This window comes from Colossoma macropomum, unplaced genomic scaffold (genome assembly GCF_904425465.1).
Source record: "Colossoma macropomum unplaced genomic scaffold, Colossoma_macropomum, whole genome shotgun sequence".
In the NCBI taxonomy this organism is placed as follows: domain Eukaryota; kingdom Metazoa; phylum Chordata; class Actinopteri; order Characiformes; family Serrasalmidae; genus Colossoma; species Colossoma macropomum.
In genome coordinates this window covers 38,428,983-38,455,793 of record NW_023494791.1, presented here as the reverse complement: position 1 = coordinate 38,455,793, position 26,811 = coordinate 38,428,983, and the positions used below count along the sequence as shown (strand labels likewise).

The following is a 26,811-nucleotide window of genomic DNA, read 5'->3' as shown; positions in this document are numbered from 1 at the left end:
CTCTTTGATGCCCCCAGTCATCTACTCGATTTGTTAAATTCCATCCGTAGAAACCTCATTTAAGCACTGATTAGCCAAACCAGGCACTCGATAATAACTAATATTACTTATTACTGAGCTGCCATTAGGAGCTCTCATATATACACGTTATGTATTAAATATTTCATTAAACACACAAAAATTTTTTAGACATATTGCTCCACTGTCCAAGTAAAAATACTAAACAGCAGAAATGACACGACTCACATTAGTAACTAATCGCAATGGATGTTCATGATGCATCTTGCCTGTGACTCTTTCTCTCAGGCACTAATACCTGTTCGCTTCTTTCGTTTCTTTCATCTCACTATTGCTAATTTGTTCTTTGCGCTTAGACTCTTTCCCTGCCGCCTCTCTCCCTCCTTCACTCTCTCAGTCTTTGTCAAGCGCCGCTGTGTTGGTTTACCATGCCGTACATGTGTTGAAAGCCCCATAAACGCTGGTTTGCCAAACAAAAAAAATCCCCACAACGCCCTCTCGAATCTCGTTTATGATTCAAGCTTTACTGAATTTGAATATTTTTGGAAAGTGAGTCAAACTACCTGTTTTGCTGCCTAATTAAAGTCCTGAAACAAAACCTTCACACCGTAAATGTACAAGCAAGCGAATAAATAAACAAACAAACAAAAAATGTATGAGACGAGCAAAGCTAGATAAACACTAAACACTGTATAACACAGTCCACACAGTTTTCATAGATCAACTTCAGTGTTTAATATTCACACCAAAAAAAGAAAAGCAATAAAAATAAAAATAATACACTTTTAACAGGCTACAGTCATCACCACCAACCCAACAGAATGTCTTTCCTCTAATGCTGCACATCACAGTGTGCGACTAAAGTATCATCCCATTTCCCCTCCTTTATTTCATGTCAGCTTTCTCCCTCGCTTCGGGTCCTGAGGACGGGCCGTAGACGACGGGGTTTTTGCTCCAAACCTGAGTCTTAATTACTGAGTTCATTAATTCATTAAAGCCACCTGAGGCTTGATTGGGGACGCCTCTGGTTTTTGGATTGCTTTTAAGTTAAAAACAATAATGACTGATAATAAAATAAAACTAAGGAGGAAAAAAAAACTGACCCCGAGCATCTGATCTAAAGCTGACGGTTCTCAGGCTCCGCCGCCAGGCCCTTCTGCCGTAGGGACAGAAGCTGTTATTGTGGAGTGCAAATGTGATTCAAAATGGTCATCCTATGAGTCAACACATAGCAGGTAAACACTCCAAAAGGTGGGGCTGTTGTATGGGACTACATAACACCTTCGTAGAGGACGCATCAAGCTTTCATCTACCCTCATATCAGGCAAACTAAGGGCATAAATACACTCACAAAAGTCCTTTCTAATGGGCATTAAAAAATGCCTTCTTTCATGCCAACTTCCTACAGCTAATATCCATGTTAATGGTCTGCATAAAGCTGACCGCTAAAACATTTTCAGTGTCTAAATGGGTACTGAATGCTGTATGAACACTCATACGGATGTTATGCAGCCCAAATTCCCTTGCATATGCGCTGTGCTGTGTTTTGTTTCCCTTGCCTCGAACGCCACGCCACAAACTGTGCTATAGCAGATAAAGATATGTCTATATTAATATCCCTTGTTTTTCTTATTTGTCATTATTATTAGTATCTGTTTATACAAATCACACAGTCTCCACTAGAGAACTTGGAAATAACTGTTCCTTCTGTTAATTGTCATTGTTCTCAGTCAATAAGCTATACATGGAGCAAGGAGGTGTGAACAGAACAAAAAAAGGAAGGAAAGAGTAAGAAACAGGATAAAAGGTTAAGAAAGTGTGAGGGGGAAGGGAGGAACGAGGAGTCAATTCAGACAAAGAAGGGGGGGGGACAAAGCGTTTGCACTCTTGCATTCACAACAGAACTGATTGCACTCTGAGACAAGTTACGGACAATATGGTCCAGGGTCAAACCCATCCAAATGAAGATGCCCTAAAAACGCAGTGAAAAACGTGGTGAAGCAGTCTGTGCCTTCAGTAAATGGTAGAGGTGTAATGCTACAATATAAAAAAGGATGCCACAGATAAGTGGCTACACAAACGTAGGAGTAGCCTGATTCTCAGAGATGCACTCGCACGTAGTGTGACACATTTTTCTTTAGCAGTTAAACAAACAAAAAAAAAAGAAGACAACATGACTTATGAACCATAGTCAAACAAGGCCAAACAGCAACACGATTCTGTTGAATGAAATTAAAAGATAACGTCAAATACAACCAACACATTATCAATGACTTGCGATCTCAGAAAACATGCTAGAATAGCCAGGAACTGAGCTGAACTAAGTCCAGAGTCAAGTGTGACGTCCGTTTTGGTCTCTGACAGGTTTTGGTGCCAGTCTTTCATTGAGTGTCGATGGGGGGAACAGGGACATGGTGAACCAAAGTCAAGTGTTCTGTGTAAGCCTTCAACAGGAAGAGAATGTGTCAGGGGTACGCAAACCACAAATCTTGGTGTCAGGAGGAGGAAGAGGAGGTAGAGGGAGGAAAAAGACAAGACAGCTGAGGGTTTGAGAGAGAGAGAGAGAGAGAGAGAGAGAAAGAGAGAGAGAGAAACAGAGAGAGAGAGACACAGAGAGAGAGAGAGACACAGAGAGAGACACACAGAGAGAGAGAGACACACTAGGGTTCAGGAGTATGGCTGCGGTACCCCAAACCCAGGCCTATAAAGCGGCCTACCTGTAGGTGATTGGGAAGGGGCCATATGGGGGCCCATGGGGTAACTATAACCCCCATAAGGGTATGGATTGGGGTATTGAGCATTAGCAGGGCCATACTGCCCAAATGGTGGACCCTGGGCAGCAGGAAATGCGGGTTGAGTGGGGTATGGGCATGTGGAGGGGCCAAAGCCAGGCCGAGGAGCAGGGTAGCCGGTGGATGGGGTAAAGGCTGTGACCTGGTTGGGGTACGGCTGAAATGCAGCAGAAGGGTTGGAGGGGCCCGCTGCAGAGGCCGAGGAGGGCTGGTTGGGAGGAGAAACAGGGTATGGGGAGTAAGGCAGGGCAGAGTTGGAGGGGTTGGTGGACACACTGGGTTTCTGTTGCGGCTGTTGCTGGGGTTGCTGCTGTTGCCACGGTGATAGTGATCCAGCGTCCGGATTGGAGCAAGATTGTGATGTCATGCCAGAGTCTCCAACTCCTTGGCTCTTCTGGCGGAGGATCTCCTGCAGCTTCTCGACGCACACTCGTCTTTTGTGAGCAAGAGAGCGGAGAGAGTGGAAGCGCTCAAGGAAGGAGTCAAGTGACAAGGAACCTTCCAGAAACTCATCAGCTAGAGCCTGAGAGTCAGAGAGAACGAGAGACAAAAAGTCAGAGAGAGAAAGAGCGAGAGAGGCTTGAAACTACACTTGGACCATGAATCTAAATGAATTTATGAGACCATGAGAACATGAATCCAGACAGACAATACACAGAACCTAGGCAACACTTAAGTTATAAGTGTTAAGCTGCAGGGTGGCAGAAAATAAAGGCTTGTGTCCTTGAGGAGCCCCTTACCTCAGACTCTGCCTCTGTGCTGGCGCCCTCTGCCTGCAGACGAGAGAATAATCCCTCAGGGGACACCTGTCCCATAATGCCATCTGGAAAAAAAGAGGGATGACGAAGAGACGTAAAGAGACAGAAAGACAGAGTGAATGAAACCACAAGAAGGTTGGGTGGAGGGGGAAGAAAGCGGAAAAGAAAGTAAAACAAAAAAACAAAAAAGTCATTAATACATAAAAGGTTTCACAGGTCATTACTTTCATAGGTAACAATAACTCACTGCATCTGGTTTGGACGATTGAACTGATGACATATGCCTTCGTCTGGACTGTTACAGCAATTACATTAAATTAAAAAAACATTAAGCACCTTTGGAATGGACTTTCAAGTGCAGTGTACACCAACACAGCCCAACAAGTCAACAGAGCAGATCGCAGTCCTAGGCACCTGCTCCAAAACATGTGCCTCAACCCAAAGGCCAGTTATCAAGTCAGGTAGAACAAGAAAAACAAAAATTACCAATATAATCTCACAGAAACAGCGAGCTGGGGGCATTGCTATGGTATGCATCTTGGTTTATAATAATTGGGAGTACTTGGTAAAATTAGCTTGAATCAATAATCTTTAGCGTAGCATTAATAATGCTGCACAAACTGGCATTACAATACTCTATAAATATCAATGAGATGAACGTGGGTAATACCAGTATAATAATATATTAATTAATCTTGAGCAATTTTGTGAAATGAGAGATTTCATGAATTTGTTAACACTGTCCACTTCAAGCATATTCACATTAGAAAGACCAGACTGAAATAAAGCATATCATATTCATACGCAGGGACTGTATACAACCATCCATTGATTAAAACAACCAGAATCAGCATGCAGTATTGGTAGATGCTGTATGTTTCATACTCCGAATCGGCTGTGTACTGCATGGTCCAAATCAACTGCAAATATTGCATGGTCCAACAACAACTGCTAGAGCAGTTATTCCAAAAAAAAGTGATTCATTACTTAAATGAGGATGCTTTACATAAGAAAAAAACATAAACTCACTATACTTCTAAGTTACTTTCTAAAACTCTTCCAAATCTGTAACAATCGGATAGTCCAAGGGAAAATATACTTTACTTAGATTCAATTTAATTAGAAAAAAAGAGCAAATAAAAAGAGTAAATATCACTGGGGACGCATGTCACCCTTCCTGCCTAGGCTCTGAACAAGACAGCCAGCTATGCTAAGTGCCTTCTTGTACTCTGAGCCAATGAAAGTAAATGGAGGAAAAAGTAAACGGAAATAAAACAGAAACGATGTGCTGATGTGCATTTTACTCAGGAAAGTAACACTGGATCTCACCTGATCACACTGAGGGTGCATTTTAGTGCAAAATGTAAATAGAATTCAGACATCCAGACATGATAACACCTGCTAATACGAGGTGTAAACAGTCTCATGCACTCTGATTAGATGCTTCGACAGACTGCTTGTGGAGTGTACAGCATGTTCACTTTCATTAGTTAGCTGTCATCCATATGTACGCATCTGAAAACTACTTACAAGTATAAGCACATAAAATACCAAAGTTAGGGATACACTAAAATTTTGGCCACCAAAATTTTCAGCTGACATGGTCTGTTTTTTCAGTCCAAAGACAAAAAAAAGGACAAAAAGACAAAAAAAACAGACTTTCCAAACAGTTTGAATGGCAATGAAAATTAAGAACAGTGATTAAAAACCCAACTTTTTTTCTCTGCTCTCTTGTGCTGCTCGAACAGTTCAAACTGTGGGAGCAGCAGCGGCTCAACAGTGAAAACGCTGACCGCATGGAACTATTTCAAGGTTTCTTCAAGTGACATTAGACTAGTAATCTATATTTACTGTTTAAGCTGAATATCAAGCGGGGGGTACAACACCCAAGAACTTGTCCATTAAAAACTTAATTTCGATACATCACCAGACAAATTGTGTGCAATTACTATAATTTGCTTAGAAACATATGAGTAGTGCAAGAAACAACTAATTAATTCTTAACTAGTTATTATTATTATTATTATTATTACTACTAATGTTATTACAAGAATTTCAACTGTAATGTTACATTACTTTATTACTGAAAAAATAATTACAGTACCATAATGTGTTGCTTTTATACTGCATTACTCTCAACACTGCCTACAACAACCAACAGGTTTTTCTTCTAACAGTAAAAAAAAAAGCATGAAGACAAAGAAGACAGCAGAACAATAAGGAAAAAGGGGAAACAGAAAGAGAAAAAGGTATCACATATTCCACACTGAACATGATGACGTAGTGTCATCTGAGAAACAAGAAAAACGAGTTTCAGGAAAGTAAAGCTCACAGAACAGAAGGCCTACTTGGATGACGTAGGAGAACAAACAGGACAGACTCGCTGAGCAACATATTCCTAGTGACTTATTAATAGCACCAACTTCCATAACATTAGTTCATACAAACTGGATTCCGAATACTACAAACTACTTGACAAAGTAAACAGCAGGTGAACTGCTCGGGACTGGTGGAAAAAGAAAGTTTCTGTAAGAACAACAAAGACAGGGAAAACATCATACATAATGCAAGAGAGAGAGTTTGTGAACATTGGTTTTGATCTTTTCACTAGCTTTCACTTCGGTTTGTCCACAAATGCAGTTCATCAACCAAAAGCAGAAACTACCCATTTGATAAATGATGACATAAGATGAGCATTTATCTTTACTAATGGAATACTTTTTGAGACAGATGTAGACAAACATATACGGAAAATTCTTTATAATATGGCAACTTAGTTTAACCAGGGATCTGACTGGGTTTTCATTCAATTATATTCAAAGTCACAGTACAACAAAGGTCTCTGAGATACCTAATTAAACCATCATCTGCCAGCACAACCTACTTCTAGTATGAAATAAAATTGTAAAGGCGTTCTCTGTTATTCAGGACAGAAGTGTAACAATAATTAACAGTAATTGCCATTTGCCATAATGTTATAAAAATAGATTTGTAAGAATAGAATCTGTTCCACTGTCTCTCCTTTGACCGCATGATTCTTTACATTTTTCAGTTCTTCTTTCACTTTCCTTTCTTTACTAATAATGATATGTTAAGGTCAGGTGCCTCTTGCATAAGACTCCAGAGAATGCAGTGTATACAGTAAGTCAAATTCACTTTGTCCATTTGCTATGTGACAGGTTCTCTGGTAACACCCATGAGTTGGATATCCATTTCTGGAGCCCTAGATGGCGGCAGGTGCCAATGGACTGACTGACGAAGAAAGTCAACGTGTCTTTACCTTACAAAAGAAAATTAGTGACAATAGATGGCAAACAGACTGTCAGCTGATCTTGAGCCATTATATCTGCTAGTGTGTTTTGTCATTGTGCTCTACTGTTGTAAAGCTATAAAATTAAACACAACAGCAGTGAAAAGCTGCTCAACATTAAAGATGTCTCTGTAAACTCGTACCATACTTTCAGAAATCCTGATGTACAGTTGTATTCACTGGCACAGAGCTGATAAACTCACAAAATTCATAGAATTTTAGTGACATTTCAGTTTTGCTTGAGTTCAAGTCAACAGCTACATGGAAACCTGGCTCTGTTAAACATTTCTTCACTGTTCCATTGTGTCAGAGGCAGTAACGTGAACATTTATTTTCTTCTGCCATTGTATTTCATAGTGGCGTATTTTGAAATTTTAAACTCTGTGAAGCTTGGCCTTCAAAATCCTTAACATTCCACATTTCCATGACATGCTGCAACCCTGTCTGTCACTGCTCATGCTTACTTTTCATTTTCATAAGTTGCGTCCCTTAAACCTACATAAATGACCTTGCTATCACCTAATAATGGCCCCCCCTGACTGTGAATCATTGTTGGCAGTGTTACACTTTTGACTGAGGCCATCTTTAATCCTCCCTCTTTTTTTTCAACTTTTACTTTCCACATGTCTCAGTACTTCTCTTTCCTTGAATGCTCAAGTAGTCTTTCAATTTGAGTTTAGTTCCTTTACCTCTGAGGGCGCAATGCTGTTTGTATCGCTCCCTCACTTCCTCCAGCTCAGCGTATTTCTCCACCAGGCGTTCTCTCTCTCGCTCTAGCCGGGGTTTCATGTCAAGGTTCTGCTCTGCCAGGCTGCGGTTGGAAGCCAGAGCCATTTCCCTTTCCAGCTGAATGTTCTGGATCTACAAGGAGAAACAGAGTCAAAGGTTACACTTGATTTCTAAGACTGAAGAGACAATATTTAGCAAGTCATGTCAAAGCTACATACAGAAAGGCCCTCACTGTCACCTCCATTTAGAGCAGGCATGTCAAACTGGGGACCTTCCGGGCCAAGGTGCTGAAGATATCAGCGTTTACCCTCTTCTAATACTCTGAATTCAGTTCATAAAGGCCTTGCTAATTAGCTGATGAGCTAAATCAGGTGTGTTTAATGAGGCAGGGTGCTGAATTCTGCAGTGTTTCGGCCTGCAAGGACTGGAGCTTGACACGTGATGTAGTGTGTGGGCAACATGACAGACCATTTTATACCATTTATTATACCAAATCCTAGAATTTATTCAACAATTCACAAACTGTACTGCACTAAACCAATTAACAGGACTAACTATGCTCTCTTTTTATTCTTTTTTGGATTCCCCCCCAATTTTCTTTGAGTCAAGTTTGTCAAAGAACACAGCTATTGATGCTTGTATTGACTGAATAATTGCAATTTTGAAATTAAATCTTCAGTGTTTTACATAAAATTATGATGCCTTAATCTATTTATATAACTGAAATGAAGTTTATATTAGTTTCCAAAAAAATATCAGTGTGAAGCCCATGTAGGTCTTGGGTATGTTCATGAGTATGTGAACCAAACTATGTAACCAAAATGTCTAGTGTTGAGTACACCATCCTGGTTATCAAAATCAGCTGGCCACTCAAACATTTAGCATGCAAATCTGACACTGACATTGATGTTTCCCAAAAGCGTTCCCAAAATACTTAATAATTGGAACCATGCAGTTGCAATGCAAGTGTTTTCCAAAACCATAGTTTGAACTATGACAGTAACTACACTGGTAACTTAAATAGTACGAACCATGTCTAGGTGACACAGTTGTTTCCCAAAACCATAGTTCGCAAACACGGTCATTGATTCATGAAGTTTGAACTGAACGAGTGAAACACACTGTAATGCTTGGGCGTTTTGTTCCTGCATTTTAGTTATATATGCAGTGCACACAGATAGCTGTTTAAATGAAATTTAGTAACAGCTATATTTCCCACCTAGTCCTACTAATTAAATAACATGGATAGGCAGGATATAATTTAGTTATAACTGCCTTTCTTTAACTGTAATACACAGAAATATGCTCATAATAATAGACTACAAGGACACCTGTGTCTGCCTTAACTTCCACCACCTTACAAGAACTGAACTGGGCTGAGCACAGTAGCTTTCAGACATGCCATTACTGGTCCTTTAAAAAAAAAAAAGCTGAACATCATTATTAGCATCAATACAAAACCAGCAAATTATCTGGCTTTACAGAGACATTAAAAACCACAAGAGGTTGGGACTGTGCCTCTACATGCTTTGCATCCTCATCTGAGGTTCTGTAACAGGTACACTTAACTGATGTTGAAACTGTTTGCCCTGGACAACTGGTGTCGCTGTCCAAAGTAATGTAGCTAACATTAAAAAAAAAGCCTGGTTTGTGAAAAACTTTCTCCCCTCAGCCATTTCAGCTCTTAACAAAGTCCTGGCTGAAACAGGTGTACCGGAATTCTTGTAAAGAAACACTACTAGTCTTCTCTGCTCTGTGTATGGGTTGTTTATACGGATGTATGTCATTTCTTATGTCCGATGGCTTTTTTTTGTATGTCTTGACAAACCTGTACATATGGCACTGACCTCAGAGATTCTCAGTGGAAAATAAAGTAACTATCTGCCAATCTATTATCAGCCAACTATCAGCAGAGAAAACAGGAACTCTGAATATTCAGGCATGCAACAGTGAGATCACACACTGACTGCATCCAACATGACACTGACAAATTAGCAAATTCAGTGAATCCCAAAACAGAGAAATCTCACCTCATCAGACTCCAGTGCCATCGACTCCACCCGCTCCGAGTTATCGAGCAAATCCTGTAACTCGGATTGGCTGAGATCCTGAAGCTTCTCCATTGATTTGCCAGGACAGCTGTCAATTACAGAGGATTTAGTGTTTTATGGATTAATCTAGTTTGACATTCAATGAGCAGAGTCTAACCCAAACATTACATACCTACAACTCACTAATTTAAACTAAAATGTATTTCACATATATTATATATTCACACACATGAATATAAGGCACATTGAGTTTCTTTTTCCCTACAGATCACAAGGCACTGAACGTGTCTTGTCAAGCCATGTAAGCTTATTTGAGCCAACCATGTTTAATCTTTAAACGACTTGTTGCTGCTTTATGAGCTAGTAAACCCTGCTGAAAAAAAATAATCAGAACCATTAGGATTAAGATCTGATGGATTTGCCTTCTAATGGAAATTGGCTTAATGGTCATCAATTGAGACCACTAGTTTACTGTAGGACACCTTTAGATGACACTAGGAAACCATCAAAATAACCGGGAATCAGTCCCAGAGCACCTGTTAAATTATTATAATCCCTTACACTGTGATATCAACTCATCAGGAAGACTCAAAATACCATTACTGACTATTGGACGCCTCCAGGAACCAACAGAAACTTTTAATAGTGTCTGATTTTATTCAGTAGGAAAAGCATCCTGGCTGAAATCACTACTGCTTCACCTTAGGCAGCACTGTTACTAGGCTAATGTTTATTGACATGTACATAAGAGCTAATATGCACTGAGAACAGGTGAGCAGCAACGATAAACGTGTTTAATGTTAGCTGGCTAACCAGTCAACAACAGTAGGCGTCACTTTTACCAGTTAATTGTGAACATAACGTTAAATACTTACACGGTGCTAGCAAATCAAATGTCTTGAGGTCGGCAGCACATCGAAAAACATCCAACTTAATTGGAGGCCAGGGACGTACAAAAATAAGCACAGAAGCGCCGTCCTCGGTTGGAAATAACCACCACACGCCTTTAACTGTCTCGGACCTGATAAACGAGCCAAAAGCGTGATGAATCTGAGAGGCCTGATCACCTAAACAGGGTAAACACGGGACTGAAAGGCACTTTCGCCGCCGCACCGTAAGCTAACTTAGACTGGAGCTCCTGTTCTCCAGTGAGCTAGCTAGCGAAAACATTAAAAGATAAAAACCCTCGAAAGAAGGAGCTCCTCGGAAAGCACACGAAAGGACGCTAACGATACGGCAAACAGGAATGTCAGAGCGACGACAACGAGCAGAAAAGAGGGCGTTTGACAAGATATAATCACTCTCTTGAGCCAAAGTTTCACTTCTTGCTGACAGATGCCGCCGCCATATTTGGGTTAATTCCACTGCCGGACTCTGCTAAGGGGAATGGAGGAAATGTTCAACGGTCTTATTTCGAAGCAAAAAAGAAAATAGCGAGCTGCTTTGTGAAACAAAAGACACAGTTCGGGTAAAATCTCGATTTTTTTAGTTCGTGATATATTTCTAATACATGTATAAAGATGGAACAGTATCAATGTGAAATTGTAAACAGCTGCTAATCGCCATGGTATCGTCTGAGGCTGAGCGGACCGATGGGAAACCCCAAAGTGACAGGAATGTTCCATTCGCTGCAGGCCAGCAGGGAGGACGCCCGGCTGAACAGGGTGATTTTTCCATTAAAACTTTAGAGCCACAAATCCTTCATTGTGTAAGAAAAACTGCACGCAGCACATTTAGACAGACATCAGAGTTTTAATATATTTTTAATTTTTAAAGCGCATTGTGTCTCTTTGTAAAAAGAAACTGCACAGAATTTTTTTCACATGTTCAGCATAATGCTACGGAGCCCCTAAGGTGACATAGTGATTTTTTTTTAAATAAGGCGAGGCCACAAATTAAGTTTCTCATAACTTGTGGTCTCAATCTGTGGCCTCTATTTAGTATTTTGTGGCCTCAATATAGTAATTTGTGGCCTCAGTATAGTAAATAATGGCCTCAATAAATTACTTTTTAGCCTCTGTTTAGTTATTCACGGCCTAAATAGTGTAATTTGTGGCCTTATTATATTTTTTGTGATCATTTTTTTTAATTTTCTGTTAATCAAGCATCTCTTTATCACAATAATCCAAAAAAACAACCCCCTTTGTCTCCCTATCCCTCCCCATCCCACTGGTCCACCCATCCCCTTTTTCTGCATATACATTTCTAACAATTCACTAAACAAGATTTAATGAAAAGAATGAGACTTAAAAAAAAAGGATGTTTATAGAATGCACATCATAACATTTGTTTCAATCTTTTCATCACATAAAAATAAACTTGTCTCCATGTCTTAAGAGTAGACGTTTTAACTAGTGCCCTCACTATATTTATTTGTGGCCACAATATATTAATTCATGGCCTCAGTATAGTAACTCACACACACACATCATCTGAACCGCTTATTGTTCTGGGTCGCGGGGGGAGCTGGAGCCTATCCCAGCTGTCATTGGGCGGAAGGCAGGATACACCCTGGACGGGTCGCCAGTCCATCGCAGGGCAGACAGAAAGACACATACATTCACACCTAGGGGCAATTTAGCATGTCCAGTTGGCCTGACTGCATGTCTTTGGACTGTGGGAGGGAACCGGAGCAGTATAGTAACTTGTAGCATCAATATATTATTTCATGGCCTCAATATAGTAACTCGTGGCCTCAGTATATAAATTTGTGGCCACACCTTATTAAAAATAATCACCATGTCGCCATATAATTCACTCTTTGAGATAAAGGAAGTAAACAAAGTCAATCAGAGTGGTTTTATGTGAACTGCCTCATTGTAGAGAATCTTACTGACTTGGATTTCTTTTGCCTTTTTACTATTTACTATCCAAAATGACCAGTGAACCTACATGTGTCTTCGGAGGCTTTAGTGTTGATAACGGAAAATCTGGGAGAAAAAAATGTTTTCTTTGGGTATTGTTTTCCCTTATAATGCCCTTCATGTATATCTCTTCTGAGTCAGTATGTTTCTCTAGAATGGTTCATTTCACATCAAACCACTCTGAATGACTTCATCATCTACGTCATCTACATGATTTAATTATGCTGAAATTTTTACAAAATATGTGAAATTCACAGTTAAGCAAGCATTTACAATAGTATTCTATACCATTCAAAAGTTTCACTGTTTTCAATTATATAAAAGCATTTCTGTTGTAGATACATGTATAAAAGCATTTCAAATTCACAGGTACCAAATAATTAGTATGAAAAGATTAAGAAATATTAGATGTGTCCACAATGACCAACAGAGCTGTAGATGATTCTAAAAAAAAATGAAAATAGCTGTTTAACATTCAGAATGAAGTTAGAACAGCCAGAAGGCTTCTATATTCTGTATTTGAAAAGTGGGGGATACATTTTGAGGCTGATAATTTGACAAGAAATTACTATAAATGGATACACATACTATTAATAACCACTTGATGTCCTCAAAAAAGAAGAAAATATTGAATAAAAAATGTAAAAAATGCTGTCTGAGGTCTAGTTTATAATACTTCAGTCTACACTGTTGAAGTTATTATTGAATAAAATGAATAACACTAATATGACAAGCGATTTCAACCTTTTGAATGGTGGTGCATATATAAACAGCACTTTTCCACTGTGAGGTTGTAATAGGGTTCTTAATGGCTTGTATATATATATAGATAGGACAGAAAAGTTATCTTCAGTTGTTTTTTCCAGCTTATAGATTACTGATTTATGTATATGTGGGTGTGTCTAACAAAGTCACAATGTAGCCACTCTGTACAGAGTATAGCTACTAGCCTACATTCATATGCTTTTTTTGAAATGAAAACTAATGAAGTCCATTGTTACAATTTGTTGCTTGTAAATATTTGATTATATGTCCTATATGCAATATAAACATGTTTATTTCAGTTTGTTTTCAGACCTTTCAAGGCTGAAAATGAAATGAAGCATTGAGGGATGAGAGCTGCAACGTCGTAGATTGAGAGCAATGCTGTAAATACCCTGAAGAAGTCCTGTAGAAAAAAAAGCCATTTATAATCATGTTAAACATTATAGTCATTAATATTCCAACATTATATTCCTAATGTAATATACTGATTGATCAAGAATAGCAGTGACTCACAACAAAGTCATCTCGTGCACAATGGCTTCTGAATGTGGAATGTTGGTCTTGGTCACAGGGTTCGAGAGACAAAATGTTGTTGAATGCATAGCTGTATACAGCAGTCGCACTCAAGCCCACAAACAGGCCACCGAGAGCAGAATACAAGCAGTTTTTCAACTGGAAAAAGAGGAAGCAATGAAACAAATTACAGCAGACATCATTTGACTGTATGTTACTTGTTTTCTCCTTTTACATCAGTCATTAGCTAAGTGACCTTGATCTGTCCAGTGTAACTTTCCACTAAATTGAACTCAGAAGTAGTCAAAGTTCATTGCTCTTCAGCTACAAGCCAAACAAATGTAAGATAAGAGATGGAACAGCTGTATGCAGATCAGGAACACAATAAAACACAGCCACAGCCCTGTGCTTTTCTAGAACGGTACAGGAAAAGATTACAAAGATGGAGATATAAGTGCAATAATAAACAGTCAATTACATTTGACCACTGATTGCTTCTTTATATTTGCATTATTTCAGATTAAAACCTCTTTTAGAGTAAACACAATATTGGCTATCTGCAAGGGAGGACATTTTTTGGGAAATCAAACTATAAGGTGTTATCTTTGAGAATCGGTATGAATGGTTAGTATACATTTGATATAAAAAAAAACGGCTTCACAAATTCTTACTTTTGGTTTTAAACATAAAATATTGCAAATAAAAAAATTAATCCTTACCAGCTGCCTGCTGGGAGATCTTTCACATACAAATGCAAATGATCCTCCAATTACATGCTGGGCAGAGACAACATCACAGAATTGTTATAGCCAGTTGACACATGAGATTATAATACGTAGTGTAATTATGTTTCGCTAATAAGACTGTCTAACTTAATTTCTACTTTTTTTAAAGTATAAATAGTGTCATAAACGTATGTCTATACAATAAGTAACATACCACTGCTCCAACAAAGACTGGGCACATATAAAGCTCACGCATGTTGACACCCAAAAAGAAAGTCGGAATTCCCAGAAGCATTTGGAACAGCCCAAATAATATTGCCAGAATCTAGAAGAGAGAGGCAGCATCACAGATTTTAATGTAGTTTGCTTGACAAAGTCATTGCTATGAAATCCTAGGTGTTTGCTAAGGTGTTGCTAAGCCATTGCTACGGTTTCCCAGGTGGTTGCTAAGGCGTTGCTAGGCAGCTGCTATGGAAAACCAAGTGGTTGCTTAGGTGTTGCTAGGCTATTGTTATGGCATCCTAAGTGGTTGCTAAAGTGTTGCCCCAGGTGGGTGCTAAGTTATTGCTAGGGCCTTACTATAGTATCCCCGCTGGGTGCAAGGTGTTACTAGGCTGTTGCTATGGTGTCCTAGGTGGTTGATAAGGAGTTAATAGACCATTGCTGTTATACCCCAGGTGGTTGCTAAGGTGTTGCGTGGCCATTGCTGTGTAATCCCAGGTGGTTACTAATATATGTGTATGTATGTGTGCCAGTATGTATGTAAGGTGTATTTGGTGTCTGGTGTAAGAGCAACAGTATGATTTGAATTCCTATGGGAAAACAATTGTGTTTGAACGGATGCGGTAAAAATGCGTGATTGGCCCCAAAAGCACAAGTGCACTATTCCTGTACAGAATTTCCTATCCTGTAAAATTTTGTGGTTCTAGCTCAAAAACTGTGACACATGAAAACAGTACAAAGAAAAGTATAAAAAATACAAATAAAAGCATAGAATATTGTCAAGCCAACTTAATAACATTTTGTCAGCAGGACACTACAGCTCAATACACATAATTAGGAGTAGCATGTTACTAAAACAACATGCTTGAGGACTTTGGAATATGACAAACAGAAATAAGGAAAAGACTGTAATTTTGTAAATGGTGTTTTGATGACCAGGTTGAAGAATTAACTCCAAAAACTAAAACCAAACCAACATAATTGTCGCATTTCTGCAAATCTAAGGGATTGAGTATAGTTCAATGACTTACCGCCACCACTTCAGGATCGTAATATCTGAAAGGCCGATGCAGCCTGGGGGGACCGATCCCTGCAGACTCTGACTGGGAGGCAGGCATCATCAGACAGTTTTTGTACACTGGAGAGAAAATGAATTAATGAGACACAATTCTTATGTAACAATAATACTTTTAGTATTTTGTGAAAATTTCCAGGAGGCTATGGTTGTGTTTAGGTAGCCAGTTTTGAATTCATGTGTTTGTTATGTCACAAAACATGTGCATTTTGCATAAACCCAGCTATTCAGCATACAGCAGTTCAGCTCCACCCAGTCACACTAAAGTTATAAGGAGTGTTTCAGCTCTGACTGCTTTTTGAACGAGGCACAATACAGGGCAGCCAATCAGAATAGAGATAATTTACAAATATCAGTTTCAAAAGACCTGTAAAAAAACAGCCTGTTTAATATTAAGGGATAAAGAGTTTGGAAAATGGCTCTCTGAAAATGGATTATGACAGCTTTTGGTGCCTAAGCTGACACAAATGTCAAATAACGTAGAAATAAAATAATATATTGTAAAATAGATAGAGGATATAGGCCCTTTAAAGCCAGGGAGGGTGTCAATACTAGCTGTGCACTTTTTAATAAAAGATGGAGGTGGCCGGATGGGGGGGGCATGATGTTATTGGTCAATATTATTTGCACAGTGACATAATCAAAATTCAAAAGACATTTTAGAGGTGGGTAAAATGGAACATTGTGAAAAAAAATGTCATTTGTCTTTTTAATTCTGTGATATAATGGCCGATGCTTAATATGACCTGGTACGTGAACCAACAAAGTAAAAAGATCACATGCTGATGTGTTTGAACAAATAATTTTAGCGGTTTTCACCTTCCACATCATCTGCTTTTTTGCTTATAAAATATATGACTAGCATGATATTAGAAATACACTAAAATACATATTTATACTATAAATTTAAAATGTATGTAGATGTAGACACAAACATCAGTAGTAAAAATTGTACAAGTTTGATAGAACCTCATTCTATGCAGTTCAATAATATATTCAGTCATCAGTTTATCTAATATCAGTCAGTCTGTTAATTTCCATATCATTCATAATTAATTATTAATTTAGTCAATTAGTTGAGTTATGGAAAACAAGTATGGAATGTAAGAGTTATAATTATTGAATACCCACTGTAGGCTTTGCTATTTGTGAAGTACAATCATATGGAAAAGTTTGAACAATACAGATGAATAACAAGTTTTGTTGATTTTCTAAGTGAAAATATGCTAACACCTTCTCTATATACATCAGGGGTGCACAACTCCAGTACTGGAGGGTGGGTGTACAGCACAGTTTGGTGATTTTCCTGCTCAATCACACCCATTAACTCATCTGTTAATTGCTGTGGTATCCCAGGTGGTTGCTAATTTGTGTGTAGGTATGTGTACTAGTATGCATGTGAGTCTGTATGTAATGTCTGTGAGGGTCAGTGTAACAGATTCCTCTGTGACACCATTTATGGCAGTTAGATTTGAAATAATTTCCACTGGGAAAAAATAGTGTTTAAATGAACGCTGTACAAAGACATGTGATCAGTCCCAAAAGCACAAGCACACTATTATCGTATAGCATCTACCATCCTGTAAAGTTTTATGGTGTTAGCTAGAAAACTGCAACCCATGAAAACAGTACAAAGGAAAGTGTAGAAGAGCAAAACGAAGAACAGTGGTTTAGTGGGTGTGTTTGAGCAGGGAAACTACCAAACTGAGCTGGACACCAGCCTTCCAAGGACTGGAGGTGTGCGCACCTGCACAGGTTCAGGTTCAGGTTACTGTATTTATACCCGTAGCTAAATTTGGTTTGCAGCAGATGAGTCAGCATCCTTCTTCACACACATTTTAGTCCTCTTCACAATATTACTACAACTCCTTCATCTGGGTAATGGCTGTTGGAACAAAGCTATTTTTATACCACTTTGTTCTGCACTTTGTCACTATAAACCTACGTCCAGTAGGAAAAAGCTATAATTCAGAATTCAGAGGGTGGGAGTCGTCATTTAAAACTGAATCAGTTATCTGCTTTATCTGTCTAGTGTACAAGGCCTCTAGGTTAAGTTGTGACTCATTTATTAGCCACTAGACCATTTGATTCTGGGAATTCCTGTTCCTTAAGTATAGACTTTCAAACCACAACAACAAAGAGGAGGTTAAAATCGATTCAATGAGAGCACGATAGAATATGGTTTTGCTAATGTTAAAATAGGACAGTCTCCTCAGACAATACAAATGCTGGTGCCCCTTTTTGCACACAACTTTACGGTTTGCTTCACTTTTGTTCACTTATTGTCCCTAGATATTCATAAGACTGTACACATTCCACTGTCTGACCCTTAATAGATGTCATTTCATATGTGTGGGCATGTCTTCTGAAATGAATTATCATATCTTCAGCCTTAGTTATGTTTATCTACATGGAACAGACTTACGTACTTTTGCACAGGCCACATTTTGTTTTATTTTTTCATCAATATGTTAAAATCAGCAAAAAAATAGTAATTATGCATCAAATTTAGACGATGTGTTAACTCATTTTCACTTAGAAGATCAACAAAACATGGCATTTTACCAGGGCCACCCATACTTTGCACATTGATATTGGAATCACACAAGTATCATAAACATAAAAAAAATAGCCAGATGATTAAATTTGACTGATATTTCAAACCAATATTTGATAATGTATTTATTGCACTCTAGAAGAGCAGAATGTTTATGTGCTGCTGGGCTGTGTTTTATTCCTTTTACCACTTTTGTAACCCTACAGCAGGGGTGCCCAATCCTGGTCCTGGTGGTCTACCCTGCAGAGTTTAGCTCCAACGCTAATCATATATACTTGATCCAAGCAACAAAGGCCTTCAGGAGTGTCTGAATATTGCAGCCAGGTGTGTTGGATCTGAACTCTCCAGGATGGTAGCTCACCAAGACCAGAATGTGGCACCACTGCCTTACAGAAATAACTGTTATATTTATTCATATTGCTAATCTAGATCGATGTAGTCCCAATTTCATAAATATTTATGTATCAGCATTGACCCAGAAACCCCCTATCAGTGCAACCCAACAGAAAATGAATATTGAATAAATGAATATATACGAATATGTTCCCTGATGCTTGAGACATTGCTTTACCATACTTTTGAGATACAGTTTTGGCCTGAAAAATATTTTTAAAAGCCATTCATGGTGGAGGGGTACATGCAGGGCATTATGTGGCAAAATATTCCCTAATGAAATTTTTTTTCAGATTTATTACTATTTTATCATAATCAGCACTACATATAAAAACTACTGAGACAGGTGTAGGTTATATTTGTGTTGTAGACATTGCAACCCCTGGTTCATATGGACCAGCGCTGTAAATAAATTTCTTTGTAATTAACTATTTCACATCAAACCACTCTGAATGACGTTATTTACATTTCAACTACCAGATTTTGCAGAAATTAAAAACTGGGTGGAATTCCCCTTTAACCACTTTGATCTGCTTAAATACTATTTATCTCATGCCCAGATATTCATACACGTTTGACTGTATCTGATGAATGAGACTGCTCTCTGTGAGAAACTGTTATTCACTAGCACCACCTTCTGGACAAGATCTCTGATGATTACTTTAAAAAAGAAGCACAGTAAAAACAATGCAAATCAGAATCATTACAGTCTCATATCCTGTCCATTATTTCTGTTCCTCTTCATCACAGCTTCAGTCATGCTGACCTCCACATAGAGTTTCAGACTCAGAACAGTTTAATCTGGACACCTGGAGTTTAGACTGCATCACGTTAACTGGCATTGAATATGAATGCTGGGGGGAAAATTACCTACTGTCAAAAATCAGCCTCTATAAAGATGGTTCTTTCAGGGTTCTTTAGTGAAAGGAATGGTTCTATGTAAAATAATGAGTTCTGTATAGAATCATTTCATGCTTAAATGTTTCATGCATGATCATATGGTTCTTCAGATTAATGAGAATGCGTTGTATGTGGTTCTTTTTAGAGACTTTTTGAAAATGGTTCTATTTAGCACCAAAAAGGGTTCTTCTATGGTTCTATATAGCACCAAAAGGGTTTTTCTATTGTTACAAACTTGACATCGTAACAGTAGCAGAACCGTCTTTGGCGCTATATAGAATCATATACAAATCATTCTCCATCAATCTGAAGAACCATTTCACCATGCAAAGAACCATGTAAGCATGAAATGGTTCTATACACAACTTATGGTTCTAACCATTGCCTTTACTAAAGAACCCTTGAATAACCATCTTTCTTAAAACGATGAGACTGTTGAGTTATCTTCCTCTCTCAAATATTAATGATAATAATATGATAATAGCAGGCCTTTCTATCTTGTATAGGAACCTTCATGTCGCTGCTGTTGGAACAAAACCTTATATCTCCAAAATTATAACTTTACAGGAGAAGGAAAAACATACTGTACTTTTTTGTATTTTGAGCCATTGCTTTTGGTCCATTCATCATGAACTTTGCACACAATGTAAAAGGCAACAGGCATTTTCAAATTATGTCAAAAACTGAAAAATGGCAAAAACAGAAATACGACTTTTTGTTCTGTCAGCAGCGAAATGCTCATATGGTACTTGCAGTGCAGAAGTTGTTAGAAATCAAGGCTAAAGAAAAGTTTTGGGTTCAATTAACAGTATTTCTGTTCTATAAAATCCTAAGGCTGATACAACATCAGCATGTTCTAGCAAGATTCCAGGAAAAACGGCCTCCGTTCTGGGTATATGTTGGTCTGGTTAGGGGAGGAAGTGGGGGAGTGAAATAATGAGAGAATGAGAGATAGTGGTCCTATTCAAGCTAAAAAAAAAATCATGCTGGGGGCCCCAGCGGACAAACAAAGCAGCTTCCATAGTGCCTTTCACTCTACAAGTACTGTTCCTCATGGGTTTCTCCAAGAATGAACAATGGAGAGACCATAACACACTGCTACGGTAAACAGCTGATGTTCATTTATCCCTCCACTGGAGAGCTGCAGAGTGGAAGTTAGTAGAGATTGGAACGAGCCCAGAGAGTGAGAGTGGTTTGATGGAAACCACATGCTCTGCTCTGCTTTCTATTCACACTGCACAAAGACTGGGCAGACTGGCCAGAGGCAAAGCAACATCACTTCCTATTATCTTCATATTATCAGCCACGCAGAGTAAACAGCCTCGCCATCAAGAGGCTCTGCTGGGAGGTGGTGGTGGGTGAGGGTGAGGAGGTGGGTTCGGAGGCTCAGCTACCAAAGGCACGACAAACCAGGGTTAAGAGTGTGTAGTGAACTCCAGTCCACACAGGAGTGGGACGGACTCCCCCCAGAGCCCCCTCCCCCTCACCACCATGCAGAAAAACAGAATTTGACAAAGTAGACTGGGTTAAAAGTTAAAATTCGACTTTAGAAAGTATTCTCTCAGCGGGTTTACTCACTTAAACGCTCAGCATCCGAGAATATAATCTAAGAAGAGCACGAGGTGATTTTCATAATAATCGACGACGCTGACCTACCTCGGGAGCGGTGAACCTCTCTGGACTCAGTGGTCGTTTTCAAGCGCGCTGCAGCAGAAGGCTGAGCGCTGTACTGGTGAAATGAAGCAACAAAGCGAGTAAAGCAGTGCGCAAGCACAGGACAGGAGGAGGGGGCAGGAGGGACTTTCTGTCTGAGATTTCTGTTAAAGGGAGAACTAACGGGTGGGACGTGCTCTGCATGCACTTATCGAGACTTTCTCGGGTTCGCGGTGCTGCAGTTGGGCTTCGGAGGTGTTTGAAGATCGGAAACGTTCACTTTTTACACGACTTTCAGGTAAGTTAGTGCCGGAGTGGTGGAGGGGGGCTGATAGGAGATCGTACAGAACATAAATAATGTTCGCCTAATCGTGGTAAGTGAAGGCGACTGGACGTGCAGAGAGAATCCTCCTCAAGATTAAGTCCATTCGCCTCACTTACCGCTACACGACAGCCCCAGTGCTCTGGATAACGGAGAACATTCACAGGCTGAGCAGGTTGTGAAGCGCACTCGCTTTACGCACAGCTGTGTCCTCGGTGGTTTTGTGCGTCCTGGCAGGCAGTGCTCGCTTTCGAAATGTGGAGTCCACATCGCTCCTGTTTGACTTTTCACAAAAGGTAGAAAGTCTCGGAGTCGTGCTTTCTAACGTGTTGTTTGGTTAACGCGAGTAATTCCACTTTGCTAAACTTGCCCCTGATGAAAAAACCTTTTTCAGCACGGACACCACAGACTGAAGTGCCAAGCCTTAATTATTTATATAAAAAAAATTCACGTTAGTTTTAGAGCCCCTGAGGTGACATGGTGAGTATTTTTTAACAAAGCGAGGTAACTAATTATATTGAGGCAACGAATTCATATATTGAGGACACAAATTAAGTTTTTCTTGGCCTCTATATATCAATTTGTGGCCTCCAAAGTAATTTGAAAATGTTACCAGCATTAAAGGAATAATGAGGATGTTTATAATAGTCTAAATCAGCTTATCGGCAAATAGTAATATTAAGCTGAGCCTGTACTGAATTAAAAAGTTATTACTTTGTACTAATGATGTGCGCATGCTCGGTAGGACCGCTCAAAGGGACAAGTTGTTAGAACACCGGTACTGTCAAGCAAACATCACGATTAGCCTACGTTTCACATTATGGTAGGCGAGAGATGTAGGCTAAACTGTTGATAAGCTTGATAGTAGATTTATTAATGTAGTGGCAGTTCTGGCAAGTAAAAAAAAAACAACGGTCAAATCTTTTCTCTATAGCTCGTCACTTCTAAAAATTCTCCAGCATCATCGCTTAAAATGCTGTTTATTGATACATTAGGTTACCCACAAAGCTAGCTAATGCTATGTATGTATCAGTGGGACATAACTAACATAAATGAGCAATTAAAGAAACAGTATGTACGATTGTACGTAAGAACCTGTCGAATTCCTATTCCACACTCCAAACAAATAGGGGGCAGCATATCACTGGGAATGTCCACCCCTATCGTAAGAAACAGGGGAATAGAACAGGGCACAGTCCTTCCTCTAACTTATCAAACGGATCATTCAAACATATTCAGTAACTTGAAAAACTAAGGTACGCTAATAAGCCATAGCTAAATAGTCTATGTTAGCATTAACAGCTGTTTACTTACCAGTCTAGAAGAAACGTTCAGTGTCAAACTTCATCCCGCTACTCTTTGAGAGATGTCTCCAGTGGTGGAAAGCAATGTTAACTCTTGCTTTGCTTCAGCAGTGGTGATAAAGTTTGCTTGCCTTGTTCCTTTAATTGGCTACCTGTCCTTAAATGGTCTATAATAAGTTACTTTAATTGACAAGAGGTTAGAATACGCCTTTGGGGCAGTGCTACTTTCTCATCCTCACATGTTGGAGTGACGGCTGATCTGACAGTGGCTCATTATCGCGTCTTGAGGTACAAAGTGGTAGTACGAGACAGTACGGGCTGGGTCTAGCTGGTCTGCATGCTAACTTCAGTAGATATCTGCAACATCACACATTGATGCTTTTGACATAAAGTCAAAACTGTTACTTCTTTACATTCTGTTGATAATTTTAGTTCATTTTGCAATGTTTTCAACTAAAAATGTTATCAATTGCACCTTTAAACCATAGTGTTTAACTTATTCTGCCTAAATGAAAAAAAAAATAACATTGACAGATATATCGGATTTTTCAGTCCTCAAATATCGAAATCAGAATTGGTCTTAAAATTTCTATATCGGTTGGGCTCTACTCAGTATAGTAATTTGTAGCCTCGATATAGTAACTCACTGCCTCAATCTATTAATTTATGGCCACGCCTTATTAAAAAAATTAATTAATAAAAAAAATCACCAGATCACCTTAAGGGCTCTGTGGTTTTACACTCTGTGCGTAGTAATACATTTCTGTATTTATCTGTGCTGCACATACTATTAACAGTCACAATTTATAGTTTGGGTTAGCTACCACAGAATAAAACAGTCCATTTGTATGAATCATGACATGAATAAGCAGTTGGGAATGGGGGGCATGTCCACCCCTTTTGTTACAGTATCATCCTCTGCTCTTCTGGGAAGGCTTCACATTGGGGGCTGATTTCTCAGACATGAGACGTATTTTTGGACTTAATTCCAGTGAAAATGGAATTAATGGAATACAATCAGGAATTCTGTGCTTAGGCTGGGTTTGGAAAACTGGCCCAATATGTTGGAACATGGCTGTTGGGATTTGATTGCATTCAGACACAAGAGCATTAGCGAGGTCAGGTACCTTTGGATGATTAGTTCTGGATTACAAACTACAATCCAACTCATACCAAAGGTATTGGATGGAGCTCCATCACTCCAGAGAACGAAGCTCCACTGCTTCACAGCCTAATACCATCTTTCATCTCACCAGCGCATGGCACTGGGCATGGTGACCTTAGGGTCATGTGCAGCAGCTCCTGAGCTTCTTATTCTATTGGCAGTGTTTTTCTGTGGAGATTATACAAGCTTAGTGTGCACAATAAAGCACCTATGTCAGTAACAAAGGTAAGTAGAGTAGTCATCCAAATAAAAGTATTGATACTTGAGTAAAATAATGGCAGAAGTAAAAGTACAAGTACCTCCTCAAAAAAAAAACTCGGGTAGAAGTACAAAAGTATCAGGTCAAAAAACTACTTCTAAGTTCTGAGTATCTCACAGAACTGCAGTGGGGCATCTTAGTACACAAAGCATCTGTTGCTGAATTTACTAATTAGAAGTCCTATCTGTTTGGATATAGCTGTGTGAGTGTTTGTGTTCTATTTAATTCCTACTGACTTCCAGAGGCAGTGTGAGTCACAGTAAATACCTCAAGATTGCATATCGAGATGTAATTTCTCTGCATTGTGAGAATAGATCTCTTCCTCTCACAGTAACACAGGGTAACAGCTTGGATTGCTGTTGTACTGCTGACATAACCATTACTGGTTGCTACCATTAGTTACCCCAGACTAGCACCCTTGACCACAAAATGACTCCTAGCTTGGGCTACTATCTCTCAGCTTCAGCGAAAGCTACAACAGCTTGCACAGCTTAGCAGAGCTACGATTGGTATCTCACGCTATAACTCAGCCAGTAGGCACTGTGCCTGATTCCCCGTGAGAGCCATGACCTCTGCCCTCCGTGTAAAATGATCATCTGAAGCCGTTTCTGACTGACGAATGCATGAATAAAGTTAAAGCATGATATCAGTGTTCCAGAAGGAAGAGTGCTTTAGGCCCAAGCTTGCACACTGCTTGTAATAGTTACCACCTCAGCAGGACAAAACCTTAGCATGGAACTTAGCACCAAGGCTCATCTTTAGCAGGCTGCCACAATTATCTGTACCTCATGGAGCTACAGCTGGTAGCCTAGAAGATAATCGCCATGATTGTATTTGGCTGTAACTTTGTCTTGCAGGGCTACCACTGGTTTTCCCTCAGATAAATAGCACTGAAATCGCAATGTATAACAAGATGGGAAACTATGACAACAAACCATGTTGTTTGGTACACAATGGTACCACCATGTGCTTATAATGTCAGCCAACATGGCTATAGTTTTCCCCGTCAAATGTGTCTGGCCCTTGGGATTGGATGCACTGGGGTACACATGGACAGACCTACTGCTTTATGTCTTCCCTCTGAACTCCATCATCTTGGAACACTTATTCAGTATGGCAACCACTGTGTTTTACAACCCATAATGGGCTGCCAGACCACCATAATGGTTCACCAGAACACCACCATGTAACTGTAGTGCCTGGAATGACATATGTTAGAAGTAAACCTTGATGCTCTGGGCCTTAAGGTTGCTTAAGATTGGTTATGACCACAACCGCCATATCAATGGATGGTGTCATTTCATTTGCTCTGAGCACTTGAACATCTGGAGAAGAAAATGTCTAAATGTGGTTTGTTGACCACAATTTTGCTTTCAATACCATTGTTCTACCCAAGCTGGTGTTAAAGCATAGCTTTGATCTGTGTAACTTAAGATTTATAAATGGATATTTAACTTTTTTGTCTAACAGACCGCAGACCATAAATAAGAAACAGGGGAATGAAAACAAAATTGAAAATAAACAACACAGAAAGTAATGGAAAACAGGGACAATGTCACTTTCAACTTCTAGAGTAAAACTTTTGTTTTATTTCGCAGTAAACCTGATTGAAAACAATTCAACAGTGACTGACTTAGTCTTATTGTTATTTTAATAGGCCTAATATATCATCAGTGTCCTAACAAATCCATGTATCTCCAAAATGGAAACTTTCTAAATGTTGCTAACTTTCAATTTAAGTTAATATAAAAAGATTTAATTATAAGTAATTTGCACAGTTCCTATTGGTCCATTCATCATGGTCACAGACTATAAAGGGCAGCTACTGGGCTTAAATGGCATACAAAGATAAAAATGTATAAATATAAAGAGACATGGTTCTGTTATGCCCATTATATGCTGTACACACTACCCAATTATCAACCAGAGAAGGGGGTGTAGAGTGCTGGAGCAGAAGTGAAAGTACAATTTAGAAAATGTTTGAAAAATGTTAATTTCCTTGATTTAATGAAAGTTAACTGAAAAAAATAACAACATTATAAACTATTTAAACACATTTTAAAATAGCTTAACTTTTCACTAAGTTTTCACCAGACGTTTTTCTGTTTTTGATTATGCTTTGTGAGTAGTTTTCATTTTCATGCTTGTACTGTTTCTAATCCCTGCAACAGAGTCTAATCTACTTTGATTCTGAACACTGGGTCTCCACAGTGCTGCAGCCTCAGCTCCTGCTATGCAAACTTTGCATGCATGACTGTGTAGCCAAGCACAGAAATAATTGCATCATTAAGTTTGCAGTTGACAGCACTATGATGTGTCTCATAAACAACAATGACGAGAGTGCCAGCAGGAGTGAGGCACATGATCTGTCTTGTGTCTCAGGAACTGATTGTTGACTTCAGGAAGAACAGAGGTGATCCAAAAAACATCGATGGT

General features: G+C 39.1%; 2 protein-coding genes across 2 annotated transcripts in view; one reads left to right on the top strand and one right to left on the bottom strand.

Annotated features, from left to right (window-relative positions):
• Positions 1-728: 728 nt before the first annotated feature.
• Positions 729-21,436, bottom strand: vps37c (VPS37C subunit of ESCRT-I). The gene is made up of 10 exons (XM_036575031.1): positions 21,329-21,436; positions 15,779-15,885; positions 14,740-14,850; positions 14,520-14,576; positions 13,801-13,959; positions 10,534-13,690; positions 9,638-9,746; positions 7,568-7,739; positions 3,551-3,633; positions 729-3,333 (listed from the first exon to the last, which is right to left on the bottom strand). Exons 7-10 carry the CDS (start codon positions 9,728-9,730, stop codon positions 2,686-2,688), a joined length of 996 nt encoding a protein of 331 aa, XP_036430924.1. The 5' UTR covers positions 9,731-9,746; positions 10,534-13,690; positions 13,801-13,959; positions 14,520-14,576; positions 14,740-14,850; positions 15,779-15,885; positions 21,329-21,436; the 3' UTR covers positions 729-2,685.
• tmem176 (transmembrane protein 176) overlaps positions 21,369-26,811 on the top strand; it is a 17,499-nt gene continuing 12,056 nt past the window's right edge. Inside the window, exon 1 of the mRNA XM_036575033.1 lies at positions 21,369-21,623. The gene's annotated coding sequence lies outside the window, so the exon portion shown is untranslated. The remainder of the gene's footprint in view (positions 21,624-26,811) is intronic.